Source organism: Crinia signifera, chromosome 7, assembly GCF_055691185.1.
Source record: "Crinia signifera chromosome 7, ASM5569118v1, whole genome shotgun sequence".
Taxonomy (NCBI): Eukaryota; Metazoa; Chordata; class Amphibia; order Anura; family Myobatrachidae; genus Crinia; species Crinia signifera.
In genome coordinates this window covers 119,763,072-119,788,724 of record NC_139223.1, presented here as the reverse complement: position 1 = coordinate 119,788,724, position 25,653 = coordinate 119,763,072, and the positions used below count along the sequence as shown (strand labels likewise).

Genomic DNA, 25,653 nt, shown 5'->3' with positions numbered 1-25,653 from the left:
TGAACATCATATGTGAAGTAGAATACTTAGTTAATTCCCCCCACTGTCTTTTTAGATAAAATCATTGTCAAGCAGAGTACATCAGCAAGAAATTTTGTTAAAGTGACTTGTAGGCAAAGATTTGTTTAACAACACTGTCAGATTGGAGATTTCCAGTTGATTGAGACCTGCCAAATACTCTGTGTGGTATTGTATGTTCATTGTTATTGAAGTTGTGACTCAATCATTTGGAGGTGGTCACCGGGGCTGCTAATTAGTGCACGGTACATTAGTTGGAATCCATTCTCTACCATACTGTCAGTTTTTCCAATGAACTGTAGTATTCATGCAGACGAAGTGGTTATTTATTTTTTATTTTTAGATTAATCAGCTGAATTTTATACAAATCTGGTACACAAAGGGCTTTATATAGTTATAGGGGTGACAGTGGTGGAGCAGTTCCTTGGCAGACCCCCATAAAGGTTCCCATTGTTGCTGGATCTTACCTTGGCAGGCAGGAGCAGTATCCTCAGTCCGGAAGTGTGGCATTTGGCTGAGACATCATAGCCCGTGCCACCCTCTAAAAGTAACACTAATACCCCTTTCACACCAGAAAATACAGGGCCTTACCTGGGAATACAGTCCACGGATCAAGCAGGGACATTCCTGTGTTTCTTCCTTTCACATCAGCTTAGTCTCTGCATTTTCTGGTGTGAGGGGGGAGAGACAGCACTGAAAGGGCGCCTATGGCACTGTGGCCATGCATCTCACTACTGTTAGTCCCCCACACCCCCTCCCCCCCCCCCCCCCCCACACCTATGTGAATTTGTAGAGCTATTTGCCAGGCGGCGTGGCGGGAAGCGTTGCTGAATTTGAAAACATTTTTAAAAGACTGTCCAGACGCTAATTGGCTGAGAGCTTCTGACCAGTCTTTCCAATATGTTTTCAAAATCAGCAGCACTTCCCAGCCAGCTCCATGGCAAATAGCGCTACACTTTCCCAGCCGCCTCTGCCCGGATCCCCGCTGCCCGGACCCCACTGCCGCAGTCGGAAGGGAGCATGCCCTGAGATCCGGAGATGGTGTTGCTGCATCACTGGGAGGCAGCGACCGGTGGCTTCCCCAGCACCATGGACAGCGACAGCAAGCCAGGTCAGTAGCTTTCACACCATTTAGTAACCTAGGCTGGTCGCAGGAGCAACCCTGCTGGCTAGCAGGGTTGAAATCCTTCCTAATTTTCCCAGCAATTTGGGGCCAACCAGGGAGTTTTGGCTGGTGTGAAAGGGGTATAACATGGAGGAATAACATCTCCATCTGATAAACTACAACTTCTCATGTGATGGGGATTTGTCCACAGGCACTGTGGTGCATCATTGGAGGTATGCTTAAGGCACCTCTTCGTATGTAAAGTTTGCTTCTTTTTAGAACCCACATTTTTTAAAACAGATACACTATAGGAATCAATTAATTTGTATCCTGGTTTTATCCAACTCCTGTGAAATGCATATAGAATAAGAGATTTTATTTAAGGTAGAATGGAAATCACCTGCATATACTGTAGGACAGGCATTCCCAACCACAGTCCTCAAGGCACACCAACAGTGCAGGTTTTAGTGATATCCAGGCTTCAGCACAGATGGTTTAATCAGAATCCCTCAGATACTAATTAAGTCACCTGTGCCCAAGCCTGGATATCTACAAAACCTGCACTGTTGGTGTGTCTTGAGGACCGTGGTTGGGAATGCCTGCTGTAGGATGCCTAGGAATCATATGACACCACTGTGGGTATGATGAAGGCATAGAACCCGAAAAACATACCTGGAAGCACGAAAGAGTGTGACTATCATATATCAGTAAATTGCTGATAGTGTGCACAGAATGACAGGATAGCAGGAAACCACAAAGGGGATTATGGACTGTACAAGGCGGGGGGTTGAAGGAAGGGGCAGAAGTCCTTTAATGTCTTAAACAGATCCTTAACTATAACACATAGGAACCAAGAATGAAAGAAAAATACACAGTGTACATTTTCTTCAATGTTTATTAAGTAATAAACAAATGTAACAAGATGTCCTTTTATACGGTCCACATAAATCATCCTTCACTTCATACTGTATGGTACGGTGAGGAGCGGGTGGAAAACAATTACTTTTGTTTGGTGACCTGGTTAAATTGCTCAATACATGTGAATCCTGCAACGCCCATAAAATATATAGATACAAACAATACAAAAAGACGGTACATAGCATATAAAACACAAGATAGTACATATAATCATAAGATGACAGTGACAAAAAAAAAAAACTTTGATCTTTGTGGCATTTAGAGGAAGAAAAGCAGTAGCGCATCATTATAGTTGAGGACTGAAAGCCGCTGATTCAGATGAGCTCTTAATAAGTGTTTAATAAGAATTTGTATATCTATCACATAGGCATCCTGTCTGAACATCTCTACTGTGTGACCCAGAAGTTGTAGAACCTACAGATCACCAGCCAAAGCTGGAATGTCATACACAATGATGCACTAACAAAGCTAAGGGAGAAATGGTCCCAATATAGCTGTATTACATTCTATCCGATACAGCACATGAGCACAATCATATTTAATTTATCATCAATCATCTCAACAAGCCTAAAAACTGCAGCAGATTATAGATCATATTATATGTTGCATGGGTGGCGATCCTGACCAGGTGACCAGCTATACATTTGCTCATAGGACGTGGAGTGGGGCAGGTGATGGGGATGATTTTCTTTCCAATTTTTGCCTTTAAGAGTTCTGCTGAGTTTTAAGCAACACATCTGACATTTATTTGCAGAACTGTCATTTCCGACATGATCAGCACTGAAAGTTTTGGTTTGTGCTCCGTAGATGAGTGCAGGCAAACTGGCAATATGGGGCACTGTAACTGGCTGATATGTGTGTAACTATGTTTATTTGTCACCAAGGCCGGCTCTACCATTAGGCAGCTTCAAGCTGAGAACACACTATACCATATGCTCTGTGTCCCAGGCAAACCATATAGTGCACACTCACTGAACAACATCGTTAACAATATCATTTAGTGAGGTCATGCTGACACAAAGACAAACATGCTGTTATTGCCGATACAATCAGGTTTGAGCTGAATGTACAGACAATGGTGGGTGCGGGGAATCGTTACCGATATATTGCGTACACATGAGATATATGCATGATATATATCGTTATCATGCATATCATTAACGATAAATTGTCTAGTGTGTATGCACCTTTAGGACAGTTGCCTAGGGTCTGGGGGGGGCCTTGACTATCAACTCAGAGACATCCTTGTTGCAAACGGCAGGTGTCGATCTTCTGAGATGCCACCTCCAAACTGTCACCCAAGTTCTGGATAGTCAGTATTGGTGTGTGTGTGTGTGTGTGTGTGTGTGTGTGTGTGTGTATTAACCTGACGTTTTGCCTAGGTGTCGAAAAAACCTTGCACAGGCCCTATTTGTTACAATATTGGGTGTGTTTCCACTTTTGTTTATTAGAAGCATTTTAGGAAGCTGTTGGTGTAACCTGTGTTGTTCTTTTGCGATAGTTACATAATAAAGTAATACATTTTCTTTAACGTATGCTTTGCATTTTAGTAAGTGTATTTTATGTCGTTTTTTTTTGTGAGATACTGATATTATCATTTTTGATGCATGCATATTTCCATATTTGGTGGAATGTTTTTATCTTGCATATGTGATCATACGATGCTTTGTTAGATGACAAGGCACTTTGTGCTTCATGCGTCAGTGATGTCACTGGTTTCTTCTGGAATTGATAAGCTGAGTATTGGTTCAGCAAACAATATGTCTGTCTTTACTGTATGGAAACATTTAAACATTTATTTCAACACATTACAAGTGTAAATAATCCCATATCGCTGTGTAATCGTTAATTTTCTTCTTCTTCGTCTTCAATTGTATTAGCATGCAAACTTCTTATTTAAATATGAAACACCATAGGGAAATTAACATACATTTGAGTAACTGAGTAAGATATGTGCCATCTAGTGGTCAATATCTAAAATGCATTGGTCATCACATGGACCGATAATATTATTCAGTGTCGGGCAGAAAATAATAGAAATAGCATTATATATGCAACACAAAATGAATCTGAAAACATAATAGATATTCACAGACAAGTGTCCCTTTAAATACTGTGATTGTCTAGAAATAATTAGAATGGGCTGGATCCCTGTCACATAATCCTCCTGCCCTTCCTCCCAGGGGACTGTACATGTCCATTTAATAGAAGAGGTGAACACGGGACGGGAACACAAAACATAACAGAATATATTTAAACAGATAATAGAAGATCTTTGGAATGATCATTAAAAAGCAGCAATTCAACGCTGAACAGAAAATGTATACATTTAAGATGTATAAGCGCTAAAGTACCTAAGATAAGGATTTGAAGGCTTTTTTTGGCACTTTAAATGTCCTGTCAGAAAGCTAATGGAACCACACTGCAGGGAACCCTGGTTATAACTGAGGGCAATAGTTTACATTATTGCTTTATTTTTACACTGCAATATAGATCTCACTTTGAAGTAAAACCCCACCCAAATCTAATTTTGTCCATCTAAGAAGGATTTTGTCAGAAAGAGTGAACTAGAATAAAGCCCCATGTGCACTGCAGGTGGGGTACATGCAACTTGTGCAGGGAGAATTAGATTTGGGTGGGTTTTTACTTCAAGGTGAGATCTATATTGCAGTGTAGAAATAAAGCAGCCAGTATTTACCCTGCAGGGAACCAAAATAACCCACCCAAGTCTAATTCTCAACGCACATGTTACATCTGCCCAACCTGCAGTGTTTTGTCCATTTGATACAGAATTTGCCTTTGCGAATGAACCAGAATAAGGGCCAGTGTGTGCGTGTGTGCGTGTGTGTGTGTGTGTGTGTGTTTGTTTTTTATTAAGACCTTGTTCAATGGAATTACTTGTTAGAAGATACAAATTATTTAATATACAAGGGCTAAACAGATTGTGATATGGTATCCTAAAGCCCCCTGACATTTTTGTTCTGTTGTATCATTTTATATTAATGTAAATCCACCAAAGAGCATAGTAAATATACAGACAGCTGCCGATCACCGTCAATCCTATAACAAGTAGTAATAACTGCATCACATTCTAATCATGTAATTGTACTTTAAGTGATCTGCAGCTATAGCTAGTTTGTATACAAGTACAAATATATACCGGACTACTGGCATGTCCAGGCTGCATTCTGTGTACCAACTAATCATTGCAGCCCTGCTTTCTGGTTTATACTTTCAAATATAGAGGTATATACTGTCGTTTTTTAAACAGAAACTGTTAATAAGGTAAAATACATAATATATCTGTATTATATGTGGCTTTACAGATTCATAAGAAAGGATTAAACATGCCTGCAGTTTAATAAAAACTTGTCTTTGTCTAATCACTAACTGTGCAGTAAGTTTACATAAAAATGAAAAGCAGCATTTAAAAAGTGCCCGACTAGGGGATTATCTATTCCCTAAATCAGGCATGGCCAAACTGTGGCCCTCCAGATGTTATAAAACTACACATCCCAGCATGCCTTGCCATAGTTTTATCATTTCCTAATAGCAAAACTGTGGCAAGGCTTGATGGGACTTGTAGCTTCACAACAGCTGGAGGGCCATAGTTTGGACATGCCTACCCTAAATCATGTTCCCTTTTATCCCAGAATAGAGGTGCAGATGCTATTTGCCTAACACCTTGTCATAGCGATTGCTGAAAAGTGTTGTAAATTTCCTGAAATCTGGTGTATTACATGTTGTAACTGACAGACGTTGTTGGGACACATCTGTACAAGGAAAATAATATACACCAGAGGCTGAAAACTCAGAGCTTGATAACAGAAATGACTGTAAGGTCACAGCGGTATCATTTTCATGGCAAAATAAAGGAATACATTATCCCATATTACCCTCACCCTTTAAAGATTGCAGAGTTTATTAGACCTGCATCTTGTGGAAGGTTCAGTAACCTTCGTTTGCAATATGATTGTGATCACTTGCTATGACACGATTAAGCACAATCACCATGTAATGAAATGAGGGGGTTAATTGGGTAAAGTTACTTAGAGCTGTCAGTGTACAGTCCAAACTGGCAAGTAATCTTGCCAAAAATAATGAAAAATAGAAATAAACCCAGAGTGATATAGCTTCTAAGTACTACATGAATGAAATGTCTGTTCTGTGATTGACCAACGTGTGTAATAAGCCCCTACACATTTCTTCCTCCAATCCTGAAATAAACAATGTGGCCAAGAAACTGACACTTTAATCAATGCAACTCCGTTATGTTATACTATGTGTTTATAATGATTTGATATCTGCTGGATAAGTGCATTAGATTTTGGAAAATGTCAAATTTAAACAACACCTTAAAGCCCAGCAGCAGGGTCACCTGAACAAAGGTGCCTGATTTACTTTATGTAATTATCCAATTGCCCTTAATTTTTCGTGTAGTGACGGGTTTTATTATTGGGATGGTTTTGAGAAAACGGAACCTTGCAAATAATTTCAGGCATGGTGCCCTGGCATAAGTGCCACAAGTTCTGATACAAGATTTGGCAAAGAGCTAAGAAGGCAACAGCCCATTTTCAAAACTATCCTGTCATTTCAACCCTCTATGCATGAATACAGACATTGTGATATTAGCTGGAAGCGTGCCGGTGACCACCTGGGTAACTAATTACTGGGCACGGGACTTGCGTTCATCCTCTGTGTTTGTGTAGTATAGGTGGCATTCAGGGTCCCCTCTTATCATGGGTGCTCCAACGATAGTCTTCCCACTAGTGGGATTCACACACCAGCACTCTCCACGCTGACCATTAACGGACATCTTACACTGTGAGAAAAAGTGGGATGAATTGAATTGGGAATAAATAAACATGCAGTAAATGTGAAACAATTTTTAACATGACATATTTCACAACTTACGGCTGTCACAGTTTTCTAGCACACGTAGTGGTGTTGCCACCAATGTCAGGGTGGGGTATGAAGGGCCCACCGGTGGAATGCATTGATAGGGGACTCATCCTTTAGGGGTTTGTTCAGTCACCAGAAAGGGTGTGGCCAGCCAACACAGGTGCTTGGCTGATTATTATAGGGCCTACACACATGCCGATATGTGTAGGCTTTCTAGCTATGCTAGGTCAGCTGACCACCCAGCGCTGTCACTCAGTACACAGAGCTGACAGCCCAGACACAGCGTGAGCTGTCAGCGCTGTGTCCTGAGCGAGCTGACAGCACCAGTGTTCTCCGGTGAGAGAACACTGGTTATGCCGAAATCGATGGACACTGTTCATTCTTCATTCTACCAGCGATAGGTGACTCTGGTGGCTAGGGCATATATAGAAAGGAGAGGGCCCATGTGCAGGCTTGTGGGAAACCTCTGCTCTCTCTGGTGGCTCTGGCAACTACTGCAATGTTGTACACTCTGCCTTTGTACCAGAGTCTACCGCACATGTGCAGATCTCTGTGAACATATTAAACAAGATATCTTATTATGTTTATTGCCAAGTATAGAGTGGTTAAGCATTAGGTAGTCATGCTAAGGTGGTTTTACAGGGTGATATGGACCTGCTAGGCCTGATTCTCAGGAATATATGCTCCTCCCACAAAATGTCTGCTTACGCTGTGTGTAGGTGACAAGTTCATTGTAAGGAAGCTGGTGCCATTGATCCAAGTGAAGAAACCATACAACATCAGAAAAAGTGCTGCTTTGGGGAGTGTACGATAATTTGCCCATTTGATTCGCTCCCTAAATTGGGGAAATGCCCATGAAATGTAAGTATGACTTTTGTTCACATCTTTATACTATTATTTTTTCATACTTTAATAAAATCAAGTCAAAACTAAATATTTTTGTATTGTTCTAATTTTATAATACATGTTATGGCCTGGGTGCCTCTCTGAGCCTCACGGAAAGTGATGTTCAGTGTCCTTTTCTGGATCTTTAGGGTCTGGGGAATTTTTCATTATTTAGAGGGATACAGGAAATGATTTAAATTAAAATCTCATTCCCTCACATAGAGAACTGTGGTTAATTGCTGTAAGATTCATACACTTATTTCTTTTATAAAAGGTACATGGGGAACACCTGAAGATCTTGGTTGATGGAATGGAAGGATACATCATCTTAGGAACAGAAGACTAAAGGCCCCATACACTATGCGATTTCCGGCCGATTTCACCCGATTTCGGCCCTTTTGGCCGATAAATCGGGTGAAATCGGCTGAAAATCGCATGTGTTTGACATCAGATCTGATCTGATGCGGGGTCCCGTGTGCATCAGATCGGATCAGGGCGTCGGACCTGCAGAACATAAGATGTATCGGAATCTGACCCATCATGGGCACATCGTGGGTGCTTTTGCACCCATGATGTATCAGAACCGATATATCTATATGTTTGGACCCCCCCCAGCAGTGCGTGTACGTCACCGGAAATGGCCGCCGGAGAGAAGCAGCCGCAGCGTCTTGTCAGGCTGTCACAATGTAGTGACAGCACTGAACGGTAAAAGAAGAAGTGCTCCGTCACCTCTGGGCTGAGCTCCGGCACCTGATTGCCTGCGCGGCTCTCTGTAGACTCCAGTGTTAGAAGAATTTAACACAGTCCACAGAGAGCCGCGCAGACACCGCATGCTGCTGGAATTCAGCCCGGAGGTGACGGAGCACTTTTTATTCAAATACAGTAAGAGCATTATGCTTATATTAGTAAACTGAGGGAACACCAGCTTTATTTTGAAGGGGCCCAGCATTTATAACTGAAGGACAACTGTAGTACACACTTATGGCACATCCATGTGCATGCTGGTGCTTGTAGTTCACCTTGAGTCTCTATATGGTGCATATATACAGTAAATATTAAATATAATAAGTAAGCTGCTATGGGGCCCAGCGGCTGGGGGGGCCGAGGTCCCAGCAGGCAGTCCCCTGCACCCTATATCACTGTCCCGTGCTCCCTTTCAGGCTATGAGTCTGCAGGGGTAGTGTGCAGGCCAGAAGTTGTGAGATGCTGCCAAAAGGGAGAAGCAGAGGTAGTCCCGGAGCCTGCGCCAGGGGGACCCGAGATAGCCAATTGGAGACACTGCGTGGAGGAGGAAACGAGTCACCCGGCGGTGCCCATAGGCGGGGAACCCGATGGGAGGAAGAAACAAGGCACCCGTGGGTGGGGAACCCGGGGTGCGGAGGATCTAACAAGGCACCCAGCGTCGGGAGGAGGGAAAACGGCACATGGCGCCGGTGAGGAGGGGACCCAGCGCCGGGAGGAGAGAGAGCAAATGACCCAGCACTGTCAGATGTATACAGGTAATTCATTTGTATTGAGGAGGACACACACACAGTCCCTGTCTGCCTGTCACAACCCTTTCAAACCCATACTCTCTCTCCTCTCCCTTCTCCCCCTCTTCTTTCCCTTCTACCCCCTCTCCATTCTTCCCATGCCTCCCCCTTTCCCTTCCTCCCCTATCCCACCACTCCTTTCTTCCACCTCATCTCCCTGCTCCACTTTCCTTCCCCCTCCTCAGCCCCCCCCCCCATCCTATCTCCGCTCTCTATCTTTACCCTCCCTCTCTCTCCCCCATCCCTTTCCTCTCTTTAGCCCCGTACACATGGGGGCATTTAAGCCCATATCGCAGAAGATATGGTTGCTCAGTGTGTACAGTGCAACGGTCACTAAGAGTGTGCTCCAGCGACCAGCTGTGCGACACGTGGCTTTCCCATTCAGCGTGTCTCGTTTGTCGCTGCAATTTGGTCGCTGAGCAATATTAAGTAAAAATCGCACATCGACAAAATCGCTCCATGTGTATGGAACTTTTCTCTATTGCCCTGCTCTCTCTGCCCTTTCTTTCTCCTCTATCTCTCCTCTCCACATTTTTTTCTTTCTCTCTCTCTCTGATGGTCTCTACCTGGCACTGTCTCTCCCTGACACCCTCTATCTCTTTTCTTTCTCCCCCTTTGGCTCCCTTACACCCCCTCTGCCACTTTTTCTCCTCTTTTTTCTGTGTGGGCAGGATGCTCTAAACTGAAAATGCTGTAGAAACTCCTTTATCAGGGTTTTTACCACATTTTCATATGCTCTAAAGCCGCTCCATCGGGGCACCGCTGCAGTGGGAAATGCCAGTTGCGGCGAGAAGCCTATGGGCTTCTCTACGCAGTGCTGTGTGATGGGTCCTTCACGGATCCCTCTCAGCATGCGCATGACTGACTCCCGGGTCTCAGACCTGGAAGTTCAGGGACAGTGCTGCATAGCAAAGGACAGTTCTTATCGCAAGAGCTGTCCTTTGCGTTACCAACTGTTAGTACATATGCGATTAGTAAGAATGCGGTGGCCAGCGGAGAGGTACGGCAGATGTTAGAGCATCCCATCCGCTATCCCTGACACCCTCATTCACTTACTGATTCACTGCGTATTGTAGTATATGTGGTTACCAGCACAATGTATTTTTGACAGATTACCAGAAAATCCTGTGTTAAAAAACAGGGAATGTGGGCTCATAGGGACAGCCTAGGATCAGGGACTCCGCCGATGGCTCAGGGCCGCTAGGCTGTGTGGCATTGTAAATCACATGACACTGCGTCAGATAAATCACATGTGATTTATCTGACGCAAATTGGATGTATAAAACGGCACATCAAGTGTCAAATTGTATGTAGGCCTCCTGGGAAGCTGCTGGGGAAGTTCAAGGGAAATCAGATGCAATTTACAGGTCAGATAAATCTTACTAATATATGGGGGCCTTTAGGGGCAGATGCACTAAGCTTCAAAAAGTGATAAAATGGAGACTGATAAACAGCCAGCCAATCAACTCCTACCTGCCATGTCACAGTCTGTACACCTGCAGTGGAGCAAAATTTTGTGTCCTGAGTGTAGGATGTTTTAAAAATACCCACCCTATAGTGGGCTCATCTTACTCTGTTGATACGGTGTTATCACTTATTCGGTACTTGTGGGCCGTTGAATGACTTTTCTTGGAATACTATTTTCTGCCACTGTTTATTGAATTTTATACAAATTGTTCTATGTAAGGATTACCCTTCCGTATCAATTATTTTATGAGTGGCATTGCCCCTGATGAAGTCGTGTTGACGAAACGTGTTGGTCTCTTTTAATAAAGAAAGATTGTTCATATGAAGTCTGCGTTTTATTGAGGAACAACATCTGAATTACTGTATAAGCACTTAATTTCGCGGGTAGTAATTTTCGCGAAAATGAAGGAATCTGCGTTTTCGCGAGTGGAAAATTTCGCGAATAATTACCGGTCGCATCCCCCATAGGTTTCTATGGGGGATGCGAAGCTGCCCGATGTATCAGCATCGGGCAGCCCGGCATCGCACCCCTGGGCTATCGCCATTCTGATATGGCGATAGCCCATTGTAGCCTATGGCTACACATCGCACTGCCGAGCGGGGCAGTGCGGTCAGAGGGGTCAGCGCATAACCGCGCATGCGCTGACTCCCCGGCTTCCGGGTTAGGGCTTCGCAGGGATGGGCTCCTATCGGAGCCCTGTCCCTGCGCCCCCAGAATGATAAATCCCTGCGGTATCAGATGATACCGCAATGCGATGCCCGGCGTTGTCATCACGCCGGGATCGCTATAGAATGATAAATGCGGCCTTTAGGGAGGGAAATATTTCGCGCGGCTTTAATTTTCGCGATTACGGAAGGCTCGCGAAAATCGCGAAAATTAAAGCCGCGCGAAAATAAGTGCTTATACAGTATACTCCAGAATAATTGTGATTGTAATATCATTGCGATTGTATGCAAATGCTAGGTGGGGCTATTTGAGCGCACTCTGAACAACCCCCTTTTTTTCCCATGTCACAGTCTGTGTTTGAAAAAGGTCAGACAGGAGCTGATTGGTCAGTTGTTTATCACTCTCCATTTTATCACTTTTGAAGCTTAGTGCATCTGGCCCTAAAGCCTTTATTTGTTATACATGATTTATTGTAATTATTACTGTTAATTAGTAACATTGTGTTGGGTTAAATGAGACTGCTGCCAGCTGACAATCGCAAATTACAAAACATTTGGTCTGGGTTAGAGGTTAGCCATCTAGATGTATCACTCACCTGTTTAAGGTTGAAGTTCCCACTCTTGTCACAGTTTGGGATGTGCAGAGCATACAAATGCTCAAGGGGTCCTCTCTCATCAGGAAGATTCATGGAAGAAATCCTTTCCAACACCAGGTCGAGCTGTTGCTGGCAAAGACTCTGTAAAACACAGGAGTAACCAGTGACGTCATTGCAAAATGTTATTTCCTCCTGTAACAAGTGCAAAACTATACATATACTAGGTAAAAGCCCATCAAAATGATGGCTGCTGCAATGTACTCACTTTGAGTTGTGACAGTTTTTGCATTCACTTTGAGCTGTGACAGTCCACAAACTCTCAATCCCACCCCCAGTCCCGATCTGTTCCTACATCCAATCTCTGTCTTCACAGCTCCCTCTCCCCGTATTCAGCAAGGCTGAATCAGTACATTATTGTCACTATGGGGGGCATGGAAATGCTCCCAGCCCCTCTGCCTTTCTGAATAGGTGCTGTGTGCATGCGCACAGCGTCTATTCCCGGCAGGCTGGAGGAACTCCCAACTGCCCAGCCCCGCCATTAAAAGTGGGACAGTTGGGAGGTATGCACTATATATATACTGTATACTCCTTGAAATATCACTGCACAGTTATATACTCCCCTAAATCACTGGAGAGTTATATATTTCTCCACCAGCACTGCACAGTTTCCCTATATGCTCTATTTAGCTGCCTATGGCACCGACCACTGGATGATGCTCTTGGGTCTGTCACACTAAAAGATGAAGGATGTTACAGCCACGGGTCTAATTAGCTGCAGTTGCAATTATCATTGACCCCACACACATGACCACACTGCATTGGTCACTGTAGCGCGAGGTTTCTGCAGCTACCTGGGCTGACAGGGCTGATGACGGAGACATAAGTTCATTTCAGTCACCCGGAGGCCAGTTGGAGTTTGGTGCCCCCCCATGGGGCTACAATGACACAATTCCTGTCATTGTTCCCACAGAGGGTGGGTGGGTTGCAGGAGACTGACGGCAATGCAGGGAGCTTGCCCACCTTTACAGGAGGGGGGGCAGAACCAATTTTCGGGAGCCTCTTGACCATTTTGAGAGGGTAGGCAACCCTAAGCTATATACTCTTATGGCATTCTGATATTCTGTGGGGAGTGGGGAAGTTCTGCCTTTGAACAAGATTGACCTGGAGTAAGTTATGTGGTTCTGCCCCCTTCCCTTACTGGAACGAGTGCGTGTAAGAGCATGAGAGAAAAAAAGAGTACTTGTGTATTAGCCGGTCGCCCGGTACGTAGTTAGCGTAGCGGCGCTGTCAGAATCAGCGTAGTGTTCCCGTGGCCAGCGTAGTTAGCATAGCCAGTCAGAGCCAGCTTAGTTAGCGTAGTCAGTCAGAAGTAGCGTAGTGTTCCCACGAGCGTCCCTGTCAGATTCAGCATAGTCAGACAGTTAGTGTCCCTGTCATAGCTAAAGGTGAAGTGACAGTGTAATGGCTGCAGAACCTGTGACAATGTTCAGCTTGCCAAAGACAGAGGAGAAGGCAGGTGTGAATGTGTTCCTGAAACACCCCCACTATCCACTCCAGCCCCCGCGAGGGGATGTGTTACGCATCCTCCCGACCTGTTCACACCCCCACTATCCACGTCGGCGTGGAGTTGATCTTATAAAGTGAGGTGAGCACAGCGAGCCACCGAGCCCAAAGCGTGCCGAGGGGACGCGGATTACTTCATGTGTTCCGCGTCCCCTCGCGGGGCTCGCTGCGCTCGGCATGCTTCGGCTCAGTGGCTTGCTGCGCTCGCCACACTTTATAAAATCAATTCTACGCCGACGTGGATAGTGGGGGTATGAACAGGTCGGGAGGGCGCGTAACGCGTCGCCTCACGGGCCTTGCTGGGCTCGCCACGCTTCGGTCTGGCGTGAATAGTGGGGGTTTGAAAATGTCTCCTTTATTGTGCAAAAGACGCAATTGCGCCAGCATACCCTCTTTATGCATGAGGCACACGTGCTAATAATTGCTGAGACGCAGGAGTGTCTGAGACGCACCTGCATCTCAAACAGCTGGAGCGCCTCTCCGCCGGCGCCTGCATGATCCCCTCTCTGCCGGCGTGCGCCAGTGCATGGGATCTGGTGGTTACCGGCGCTGTGTGAGAGGCGCTCACTAGGCTTGGCATGGACTCCGGGGACAGAGCCATGGACTCCGGGGACAGAGTCGGGCTGCCGAGGAGTCACTACGCTAACTACGCTAGGCAGCCATTGAGCTGCCGTGGAGTCACTACGCTAACTACACTAGGCAGCTGTTGGACTACGCAGACAGTGTAGCTTACCCTACGCCTGCGTACGTATGCTAATTGGGCACCCGGCTAATACACAAGTACCAAAAAAAGAGATGCGGCATCTGCAAGGAGGAGGTCAGGCAGCTGCGGTGTGGAGGCCGGCGCCATTGGTAAGCAGGAGACACGGTGGTTGCAGTGAGGAGACCCAGAGGCATTGAGAGCATAGAGCAGGTCTCCTTATCAGGAGGCGCTATTCATGCAAGATCTCCTGCGCAGCCCGAAACCAGCAGCTGTCCCCGCTGTGGGGATAGGGCATTGCCGTCCTGCAGCTGTCAAAGTTGATAGTTGCAATAGTGGCTAGTGGCGCTGCTGACCATTCATACATTTGCCCTGAATAATGGCCTGGTAGAGGGATTAGACAGATCCCAAGATATAAACAGAATAAAAAAACACAGAATAGCAGCGCTCCTTAAGATTTTTAAGCGACAAGTAGATGGATTTGAAAAGTATAAATTTATAACACATATATAAACCTATGATAAAAAATAGGCTATTTATAAGTGAAATGGCTAGAAATTAAGCACAGATCATCCGTATGTATGATTCCGAGCGACGGGGAAGTGTGGCCCCACCTGACTAGATTTATACTGCATACAGTTTGAATCTAGTTAGATCACTAGTGTTCTCATCACAGGTGGTAGTGGTCCGCACACATCACTTAGCACACATCACTGGTGCATCGCATGTGTGGCAGTGCTGTGTGCTGAGCAATCTGTGCTCACCTACATCGCTTCGCATGGGGCTGAAGTCGCCCCGTGTGTATTCTACATTAATATTTGAAGCTGCATAGAAAATGCAACAATGTAGCAGATTCAGCTTTTTTCCAAGAAAGTTTTGCTACGGTCTCCGTATAGGGGCAGATTTATTAACATTTTCACACTATTTTGGTCTCACTGCTCATACACTAGCCCATACATCATAAAAAAATGCCCAGCATATAATATGTTACTTGTGTATTTTGGCGGCGCCCCCGTTGTCCATCGCGCGATGTGTACATCGCGTCGCATCGCATGCCATGCACCCGATGGCATGCGATGCGACGCGATTTTTACCCCTTATGCGATGAAAGATTGTATAAGCTCCCTAAAGGGTGCTTTTAAGCACCCTAATGGGTGCTTACAATGTTAAATGCACCCCCACGCCACCCCCCCACTATAAACGTGAACCCGAAGCGTGGTGAGCGCAGCGAGCCCGCGAGGGGCGGCGGTACGCGTCCTCCGACCTTTTCATACCCCCACTATCCCCGTCGGCGTGGAGTTGAGAATAGAAAGTGTGGCGAGCGCAGCGAGCCACCGAGCCCGAAGCGTGGCGAGGGGACGCGGATACCTTCACAGGTATCCGCGTCCCCTCGCGGGCTTCACAGGTGTCCGCGTCCCCTCGCGGGGCTCGCCACACTTTCTATGCTCAACTCCACGCCGACGTGGATAGTAGGGGTATGAAAAGGTCGGAAGACGCATACCGCCGCCCCTCGCGGGCTCGCTGCGCTCGCCACGCTTCGGGTTCACGTTTATAGTGGGGGGTGGCGTGGGGGTGCATTTAACATTGTAAGCACCCATTAGGGTGCTTATACAATGTTTAATCGCATCACATTGTATGGCATTGTATGCCATACACAATGGCATACAATTTTAAAATTGTATGCCATTGTACAATATCGCGCGATATCGTGTCGCATACCATCGTATGCCTTATGGTATGCGATGCGATGGGCGCCGCCAAAATACACAAGTACCCATAATATTTATCAAACTGCATGAGCGATCGCATGTGCTTTTTAACCACATGCGATCGCTCTAATGCAATCAGCGGCAAGTTTGGGGAGCAAGGGCCAGAGAGTGGATGGCGTTGGAGCGGGGACCAGAGCACTGGCGGTGAGTGGTGGTGGAGCAGGGACCGGATCACTGGCGGCAGTGGTGCAGGGACCAGGGCGGTGAAGCAGCAGCACTGTGAAGGAGCACTGGCGGCAACGGTACTCTTCAGCGGCGCCAGAATTTAAAAAAAACTCTGGGTGGCGCTCACATGCAGGCAGACGCTGATTGGCTGAGAGAGCTCTATGGGCTTCTACCACGACCCCCCGCCTCCCCACACCGATCACCCCCCCCCCTCTCACCTGTGTCCGGGCAGCACAGAGCTGTGCTGCCCGCGGTCCTGTGACCTCCTCCTCCCTGCACTGTGATCCTCTTCCGGGTGCAGGGAGGAGGAGGAGAGCCAGCCCCCCGCCACAGCAGCAGCACCAGCCACCGGGACCCGCTGACTCACCACAAAGGAAAGCTCTTAAAGCAAGAGCTGTCCTTTGCCATAATTATCGCACATGTTCCAGCATATGCTATAATTATGTCGGCGATGGGCGGCGAAGGGCGGTGAAGGGCGGCTGAGCTGGGCTGCGAATGTTAGAACATCCCGCCCAATGTCTTAGTATTTAAAGCTCACCCTTGGAGATGGATTTCTTGTGTTCTTCTTCTCATCATGAAGGTTTTTGTTGGTTTTGGATCTGTGTTGCTCATTGGCTCTTTCACGGTTAACAGCCTGTTCTTTTATTGGAGGCCTTATAGGTTTCCTTTGGAAGATATCACCATTTGCCATTGTTCCCGCATCCAAGTTATTGTCTGCCAGTGTGCCATCTGATCGCTCCTCTGCCATTTCTAGGTGCAAGAAGATATTTGGGTCAACCTTATGCCTACTTCTGTATTACACAATGCATATAGACACAATGCATAAAGACTGAGGGGGGAAAGTCAGTAACTGGTGATTATGACATTATCCTGACCACACTTCAAAAGATTGAATTTTAAAATCACAGATCAAATACTTTTACTTGGCAGATAAAGGCCTTTTGTTGTTGTTGTTATTATTATTAATAATTATTACTACTATTACTATTATTATTATTATTGCTGGGTGCAAAACTTTTGCTATGAATTAACTGTTTTAACTGAATAATATTTTATAAAATGACTGTATATCTAGACATCCAGTTGTTTTAGCACTGCTTATATTCCAGTTTAACGATCAGTAAATGATTATTTGACGTAAAAACAATGTGTACACTACATATTTGAGAGTGTCCTCCCCATTGTTCAGGTGCATACTTAATATAATTCCGTTTAGTATACACCATAAAAACACATGCGGCCACCGTCACATTAGCGGGTGGGCGGACAGTGGGACTGCTGGATGACATCAAAAACACATACATGACAAAGTACCGTACGTGTTTATACAGTGCGGCTTGGCCACACTGTGTAACACTAGAAATCCGGTCAACAGTGGCACCTTTGTGTGTGACCCCTCCTCCTTCCTACTTGCGGCCAAACGGGTCCCATGTAGTTGCTATGTGTGGCCCAAGCACATGCTCTGATTGTATGATTATCCATGCTGTCACAATGTACACATATCCAACACTTGACCATTGTGGCATGACTTGTAAGTTCATGTCTCTTTTATTCTATGTAGTTTATTCTGTTATTCTCCTTGCCTGTATGGTGCTGAAGGGCTTGTGGTGCCATAGAAATCAACCTTATGGATACTGTAAATATTAATAACCCAATAATGAGATAGAGAAGCCCTTATGTTCTCAACACAGTTTACACATATACAACACTGTTCCTATGTTATTTTTGATTACAGCAACCTAAACAAGGATGGATCATTAACAGTTTGAAGTCAATAAAATAAAAGCCAAATTCCTGCCTATTATCAGTAGGTGAAAAACAGTTATATTAATTATTATGTAACTATAAAGAAGCCTGTGAAACGTTGAGCCAGATGTATTAAGCCTCAACAAGAGATAAAGTGGAGAGTGATAATGAGTGATAAAGGAAAAGCCAATCAGCTCCTAACCATATTACTGGCAGTGTTGGAAAAAAGAGAGTTAGGAGCTGATTGGCTGGTACTTTATTAGGGCCTGATTCAATATAATTTAGACTGGTACGAATTTGGCCCCGTTCCGATGATGGGGGTCTGCGCATGTGCACACCCCAGGAGCGAACTACGACCGCTGTTTAACGAGCCTTACAGAACCACCCCTTGTTAAGGCTTAATACATCTGGCCTAACATGAGCTAAACCCTGAGAGCTGTCACTGGAAACGTGAATATAAGATTTTAATTACTTGGCACCTTGTGCTGGTTGTTAGATAATCTTCCTGTAAGTTAAACTTTGCTGCAGTCAAGAATGTCCCAAACACAACTGTATTTTAGGAACATGATGGGGAATCCGGGGAAAGTAGATTAGCCTCCTAGGTTCAATCCACTTGCCTAGTGACAAGAGTAGTCCTGAAGCTGGATAACTCATTTTCAGGTGAACTGAATTATTGTGTCCCGTCCCTACTGGTCAATGCTTCAAATTGCTTCATTGTTCTACAGGCAGGGCAAACGACTGGGGGGAAGGGGGGTCAAAGGGGACACTTGTACTGGGCCTCAACCTTGTGAGGGGCCCCAAGGCTCTGAGGAGATCAGGATATTTAAGCATGGCTGTGGACCCCAATCCAGTATTCCCCCACAGTCCGGTCACCTGTCCAGCTACCAGTACTAATGCATCAAGTGACATCACACAGTAGCTAACCATATGACCAGTGGCAGCTGGTACCTTTTGTGGGGAGGGGGTTGCCTTTGACCGCGATGCAGGCACACCTTCCCTGTCGCCACTGCCGCCGCCGGTCACTGCAGTGAGTTCACTTCCCGGCGCCGGGACCTGGCGCATGCACAGTACAAACCTCTATACCTCTGGGCCAGCTTCGGCAGCAGTCCATAGAAGTAATCATGTTCCCGTCGCCTGTACTAAATACAAATATCAGGCACCGGGACCAGCACGTGCACAGTACCGATATAGGTACTGCGCATGCGCCAACAGTGAATCCGCACGGCAGCCCACAGAAAGGCGTCCCGGAGGGAGGGAACACCTCCCAATGGGACTGCCTTTATGACTGGCAGGTCGGACTTCCAATAGGAAGTCACTGTCAGTCACAGTAAAGTCAGTGCAGTCTCACAGACTGCATCTGGCTTCACTACAGTGGCAGATTTTAACTGGGGGGGCTGCAGCCCTGCACCCCATAAGTAAAAACCGCCACTGCATACGTCGAAGAATGCCGTGCCCTCCTATCTGCCCTATTATATTGCATAGTGTATATTAATTAACATTTTTTTTTCTAATAATAAAAACACATTCAATGTAATAAAAACTGGGTGTGTCATTGGGGGAGCCCAGAGGGGATGCGGTTAATTTGCCGGCGGTCGGGATCCCGGCGGTCGGAATCCCGACACTGGAATCCCGACCGCCGAAATCCCGAAACTTTGTCCCTCCGTGGGTGTCCACGACACCCATAGAGGTAGAATAAAATAGCGTGCCGAGCGTAGCGAGGCACCGGGCCCGCTGCGTGGCGAGCGCAGCGAGCCCGCAAGGGGGGGCGATCCATGTCCCCCCCTTGTTGGGATTTCGGCGGTCGGGATTCCGACCGCCGGGATCCCGACCGCCGGGAAATCGTATCGGATCCGCCCAGAGATATCAGTGTATCAACCCAAGATTTATGTTGCTGGCCTTGTCTACAGGAGAAATAGGGGAAGGGGAGACGTTACCAAAAGGACATGATTCAAGGCACTGCCGTCCCTCCTGTTCCACCCACTTCGATGTTTCCTCCAAGATGCCTCATTAAACATGCATTGCTATAGTAAAAGCCTGAATAGACTGTTGTCTAGTGCTGGGGCTGATTGAAGATATAAGAAAGCATCCAGTTTCATTTGCTGTCTGGGTTCTGTCAATCACAGTCCCCACTATTCAGCTGTTATTCTCTACAAATTATGGACAGTTGCATCTCATCCTAAGAGCAAAGATGCATTCATTAAAGCCAGTATTCCTGCGTATTATTTTTTTTAAAGCTTTTTATATATATATACATATATATATATATATATATATATATATATATATATATACATATATATATATATATATATATATATATATATATATATATATATAAAAAAGAGGGATACATAAGGGAAGTAGGGATGGTGACAAAGTGTCATTTAAAGATAAATATGTCATAAAGATATCAGGTTATGTATAGCAAACATTTATATAAAAACAAAGTTTTCTGTATTGTGAAATGTGTTATAAATGCGGATGACAACGGCATAAGAGAATTTAGACGGAAGGTGGTTTGAGGTCACTTTGGAGTGGATATGCTTGAGCTTAGTATTGAATACAGGGATGCGCTTCAAGGGAGTAGATTCTGGTGCTGGGCCCGGTCTCCAAGAAAATGGCACAGTGGTCATTTTCCTAGTGAAGTTTCTATGCACATTTGTAAATTATTCGGAAAACGGGAACCACAACGCAGAGCTATTCATGCACAGTACCAAAGTCTACTGCCTTGCTCTTTCTACTAGTGAGATTGCCCATACACTACACTACTCTTTCTACTAAGTGAGATTGCCCATACACTGCTAATACATTGCAGTAGTGTATGGTCAACCTTAGTCACATTAAGGTGACCAACCATCCTCCTTTAGGGCCAGATGTACAGTATCAAGCTTCAAAAAGTGATAAAATGGAGAGTGATAAACAGCCAACCAATCAGCTCCTACCTGTCATGTTACATACTGGGTTTGAAAAATGACTGGCAGGAGCTAATTGGCTGGTTGTTTCTCAATCTACACTTTATCACTTTTTGAAGCTTGATACATCTGGCCCTTATGGAGGACAGTCCTTCTTTTGTATGTTCTGTCCTCCCTTGAAAACTTTCCTCCTTTATGTTCTCCTTTATTGCCCTTAATAACATTGCTGCGGTGGCGGCTTCCGCAATCAGACCTCTCTGATCGCACAGTGCTGTTCCTTTCTCGGGCTCAAACTGTAGCTTGTGCACATGCGCAGAAGCATTGTACATGGCCATAATATAATAAGTTGCTGTATAGGGGGGGCGGAGGCTTACTCCAGTGCTTAGCAATAAGCCACTTTGCAGTTGCCAGGATATGCACTAATCTCATGCAGTGTTTAATGACGTTTGAAAGAATGAGTGATGGAGGTAAATAAGAGCTGAGTACAAATATGTGCTCATATAAACAGCTTCCCGAAGTAATGAGAAATACCATGAAGTCCCTGGCAGTAGTTAAAGGTGCCCACACATGGTGCAATTCTCGCGTGCGTTTTATAACTTTTTAGTTCAAATCGCATTATGTCTAGTTCAAATTGCATTGTGTTTATTTTGCCTTTCGATGTGATGCGCAGTCCCATATAGTCCATATAGTATGTGCAAGCAAGTGTTTTTGTACTACATTGCATCGTGTCTAGTTCAAATCGCACCATGTGTGCTGCGCATGATAGGTACATTACATATAGATATGTACATTACACACAATATGTACATTACATATAGATATGTACATTACACACAATATGTACATTACATATAGATATGTATATTACACACAATATGTACATTACATATAAATATGTACATTACACGATATGTACATTACATATTAAAATGTAGTTTAGTCCAAATCTTCTGTAGTTCAAATCTTAAGGTGCCCATATGCGGAGACTTTTCCCCATGTGATGCAATGCGCGCTGCAGCACGCGCACACATCACCTTGCACAGCACAAAAGTATATGCAGCCCGTACTTTTTGTACCAGATCGCATCACATCTACTACAGAAAGCATACCTCCCAACTTAAAGAATCCACAGCAGGACTCTCATGCGAGCCGAATGCGCACAGCTGAAATGTGGGGGTGTGGCAAGGAGGCGTGACCTACAAATCCCATCACTCCGTGAGGCCATTGTCGCTATAGGGGCATGGCCAGCAGCTCACAGAGCAGCTGGCCATGCCCCCAGCCCCTCTGGGGGAATAGGCATAGGGGCTGGGGGCATGGGCGGGCATCTGTACAGCGGGGAACAGGGGGGACTTCCAAATGAACCCCCCCCAATGCAGAAGGACACTGCCGTCCCCGGACAAGACGTGGGAACATCCTAAAAAAAGTTGAAAATCAGTACAGTTGAAAGAACGGAGACCATTTCTCTGTGTATGGGCACCTTTATGTAGTTAAAATAGCACAAAGTTTAAAGTTCAAATCAAATAGCACTGAAGTCCAAATTGTATAGCACATTGTATAGCTCAAACCACACCTAGCAGAAATAGCACTGTGTGTGGGCACATTTGGAGGAATAATATATTTATTTAGTGACATATTTGTTTATATAATATTTGTTTATTTTATTATTGGTGACAAAAGTATTTAGCAACAAGAAATCTTACATGGCAGTCCCAGAGGGGATCTTGTGACTTGCGAATACACTGTTGTCCCAGTCACATTAGGTTACATAAACTCTTTCACAATGCTTCACTACAGTAGTTGCAAGATTCCCTAAAGAGATATGGTCCTTGACTTGCTGCCTCTGTCCCCAGATTGTCTTAACTGTTTCGGTTCTCCTAAACTTGTTCTATAGAACAAGTTTCAACATATACATTTATTTTACTACATTCACCATTGAAGGTAGTCACCATTGAGGTGACCATAGGCAGCACTCAACGCATTTCATCATGTAGACTTCTTCAAGGGGTGAAGGAGAGAGGGACAGAGCTGCTTATTATACCTTAGGTATAAGCAGCCCTGTCCCTCTCTCCTACACCCCTTGAAGAAGTCTACATGACAAAACGCATTGGTTGCTGCCTATGGTCAACTCCACCTCTAAGATAAGCTACTTTAGCATTCTTTATATATTTTTTGATGTATTTAATGCTACACTTATGTGCTCTTTATATGTTAATATATTAATATTTGACTACATTTTATGATAATGATATATATAAATTCCCTATTATTTTATTAACTAAAATATTTTTAATTATTTGATACAGTATAATTGTCTTTTTTATCATTTATAGCAATAATTGCTGAACCCCTATCCTTCCCTATATACACTTTTTTTTTAGCCTCCTACCAAGGTTTATTCCTTAGGGCAGGGGTGGGGAACCTTTTTTGTTCCAAGGGCCATTTGTATGGGGAAAGAAATCCTTCGGGGGCCATATGTAAAATTTTCTCTTATAAATTGTCCTACTGCAGCCGTCCCACGCTCCGGCGGCTGCCGCTGAATAGGACTGACAGTCTCTGGCTGCTGTTGATTAACCGGAATCTCGCGAGAACTACCGACCTCTCACTAGAATTCCCCAGTACTTGACTTCCGGCAAATCCGCCGGGTGGGCGGGCCAATCAGGCCGGCTAGGGGGGCCATATACAGCCCCCGGGCCTGAGGTTCCCCACGCCTGCCTTAGGGGATAGCTGATGCCTTAGCTCATAAGGTTTTGCATATAAAGACAATATTGACACTTATTTTGACAATTTAATTATTTATTATTATTATTATTATTATTATTTAATTTTTTCTATAAAGTAACTCTCACTTTTGTGGCATAAATACTAAACACAATACACAAGTGGCACCAAGCAATAAATGCTAAACACAATACACAAGTGGCGCCAAGCAATTACTTTCTTTCTTATATATATGTGTACAAAACAACAGACAAAGGCCCTCATTCTGGTTGAGCAATAAATGCTAAACATTCTGGTTGAGCAATAAATGCTAAACACAATACACAAGTGGCGCCAAGCAATTACTTTCTTTCTGATATATATATATATATGTATACAAAACAACAGACAAAGGCCATCATTCTGGTTGACTCGATACCGAGTCCCAGAGTGTGTGCCACCACTACATTAACAGTGAAATGTGTTTGTAAAATCACCACTAATAAATTATACTCTACAGAGTAGTAAAAAATATGTATAAAAACATCTGTAACAAATTAATTTCTATCTTTAATAACTTTCCCTGGAACTACATCAAGTTAGTTATAATGGTATACAATCCTGATGCGATATACCAGCTGTTAACATTATGGCCAGTGGAATCCCTGGGCACAAGGGCACCCCATAGAGGGGTAATAAAACCCGCAAGGGGCCTCTTTGCACCTCCCCCCCCCCCCCTTGTCAGCATTCCGGCACCCGGAATACTGCTGCCGGTGTCCTCTGCTGATGCAGCTATGGGCACCTAGTCAAAATTCTAAAACTGTTCGGTAACAGTAGTCAAGTAAAGATAGGACCTGGAATTATTTGGCAGGCCCTTTTCACTCATAGTTCTCCTGAAACTGTTGATCATCTGTATATATATATATATATATATATATATATATATATATTGTGAGACTGCTGCCTGGGCTCCTCCATGCCCATCCCTCCATCATATGCTGTGTGTGAGCCGGCAGAGTCCTTTTGCAGGATCCGGTACTTTATGAGACCATCTGCATGAGAAAAATACTCCCGATATAGGAACAAGGGCTACTGTTATCCGTTGGGATTACTAACTTCAGGCTCAAATTATAGTGGTGTAAGACCACTACAGATGGTACACCTTCATTTGTTGGGGTGTCTTAATTTCACGATACTGGTGGAGGGTTATAACTCTCTATATTATAGAGTCTATAACATACTGCACAAGGAGGCGCCCATCTCACATTTTTTTTCAGATTTCACTATTATGTTCCTGGGAATAGGAACCGAAAGGAGAGGAGCTGCCACTCTTAAAACAGAGGATCTGTGCATGAGTCGAAAACACACGTATTCATTTTGAGTAAAAAATAAGAATCGTTCTGAAAGAGGGATATATCAGCGCTAGTACCACTACTTTTCAATATATATATATATATATATATATATATATATATATATATATATATATATATCCGGGGTGCGGACTGGCACTCGGTCCTTGAGCGGCGTTTTGCTGCGGTGCCTCCCAATGGCACAATAAATAAGCAGGTAAAGGAAATGGTGGCACTCGCAGGCTGGATAAAAAAGTATTCTTTATAAAGTCATTTCAAAGTGCATACAAATACCGACGTTTCGGGGGCATAGCCCCGTTTTCAAGGTGCAGAATAGTGTCACTATTCTGCACCTTGAAAACGGGGCTATGCCCCCGAAACGTCGGTATTTGTATGCACTTTGAAATGACTTTATAAAGAATACTTTTTTATCCAGCCTGCGAGTGCCACCATTTCCTTTACCTGCTTATATATATATATATATATATATATATATATATATATATATATATATATATATATATATATATATATATATATATAATAAAGGTCTCTGCGGGCAGCACTCCCAAATACAAATAGTTCCTTGCTCCGGTGCCTAGCCAGAGTGTTACCGAGGTAACCAAATAGAGCAGTAGTGCGGCGGTACCCAGAGGCTAT

The 25,653-nt window shown here is 44.6% G+C and overlaps 1 protein-coding gene across 1 annotated transcript in view; it reads right to left on the bottom strand.

Annotated features, from left to right (window-relative positions):
• Positions 1-2,000: 2,000 nt before the first annotated feature.
• Positions 2,001-25,653, bottom strand: part of IGFBP2 (insulin like growth factor binding protein 2) — a 61,619-nt gene continuing 37,966 nt past the window's right edge. The window contains exons 2-4 of the mRNA XM_083153684.1: positions 16,825-17,036; positions 12,090-12,230; positions 2,001-6,863 (exon numbers count right to left, since the gene is read on the bottom strand). Coding sequence (XP_083009810.1) covers positions 6,708-6,863; positions 12,090-12,230; positions 16,825-17,036 — 509 coding nt within the window. The 3' untranslated portion in view covers positions 2,001-6,707. The remainder of the gene's footprint in view (positions 6,864-12,089; positions 12,231-16,824; positions 17,037-25,653) is intronic.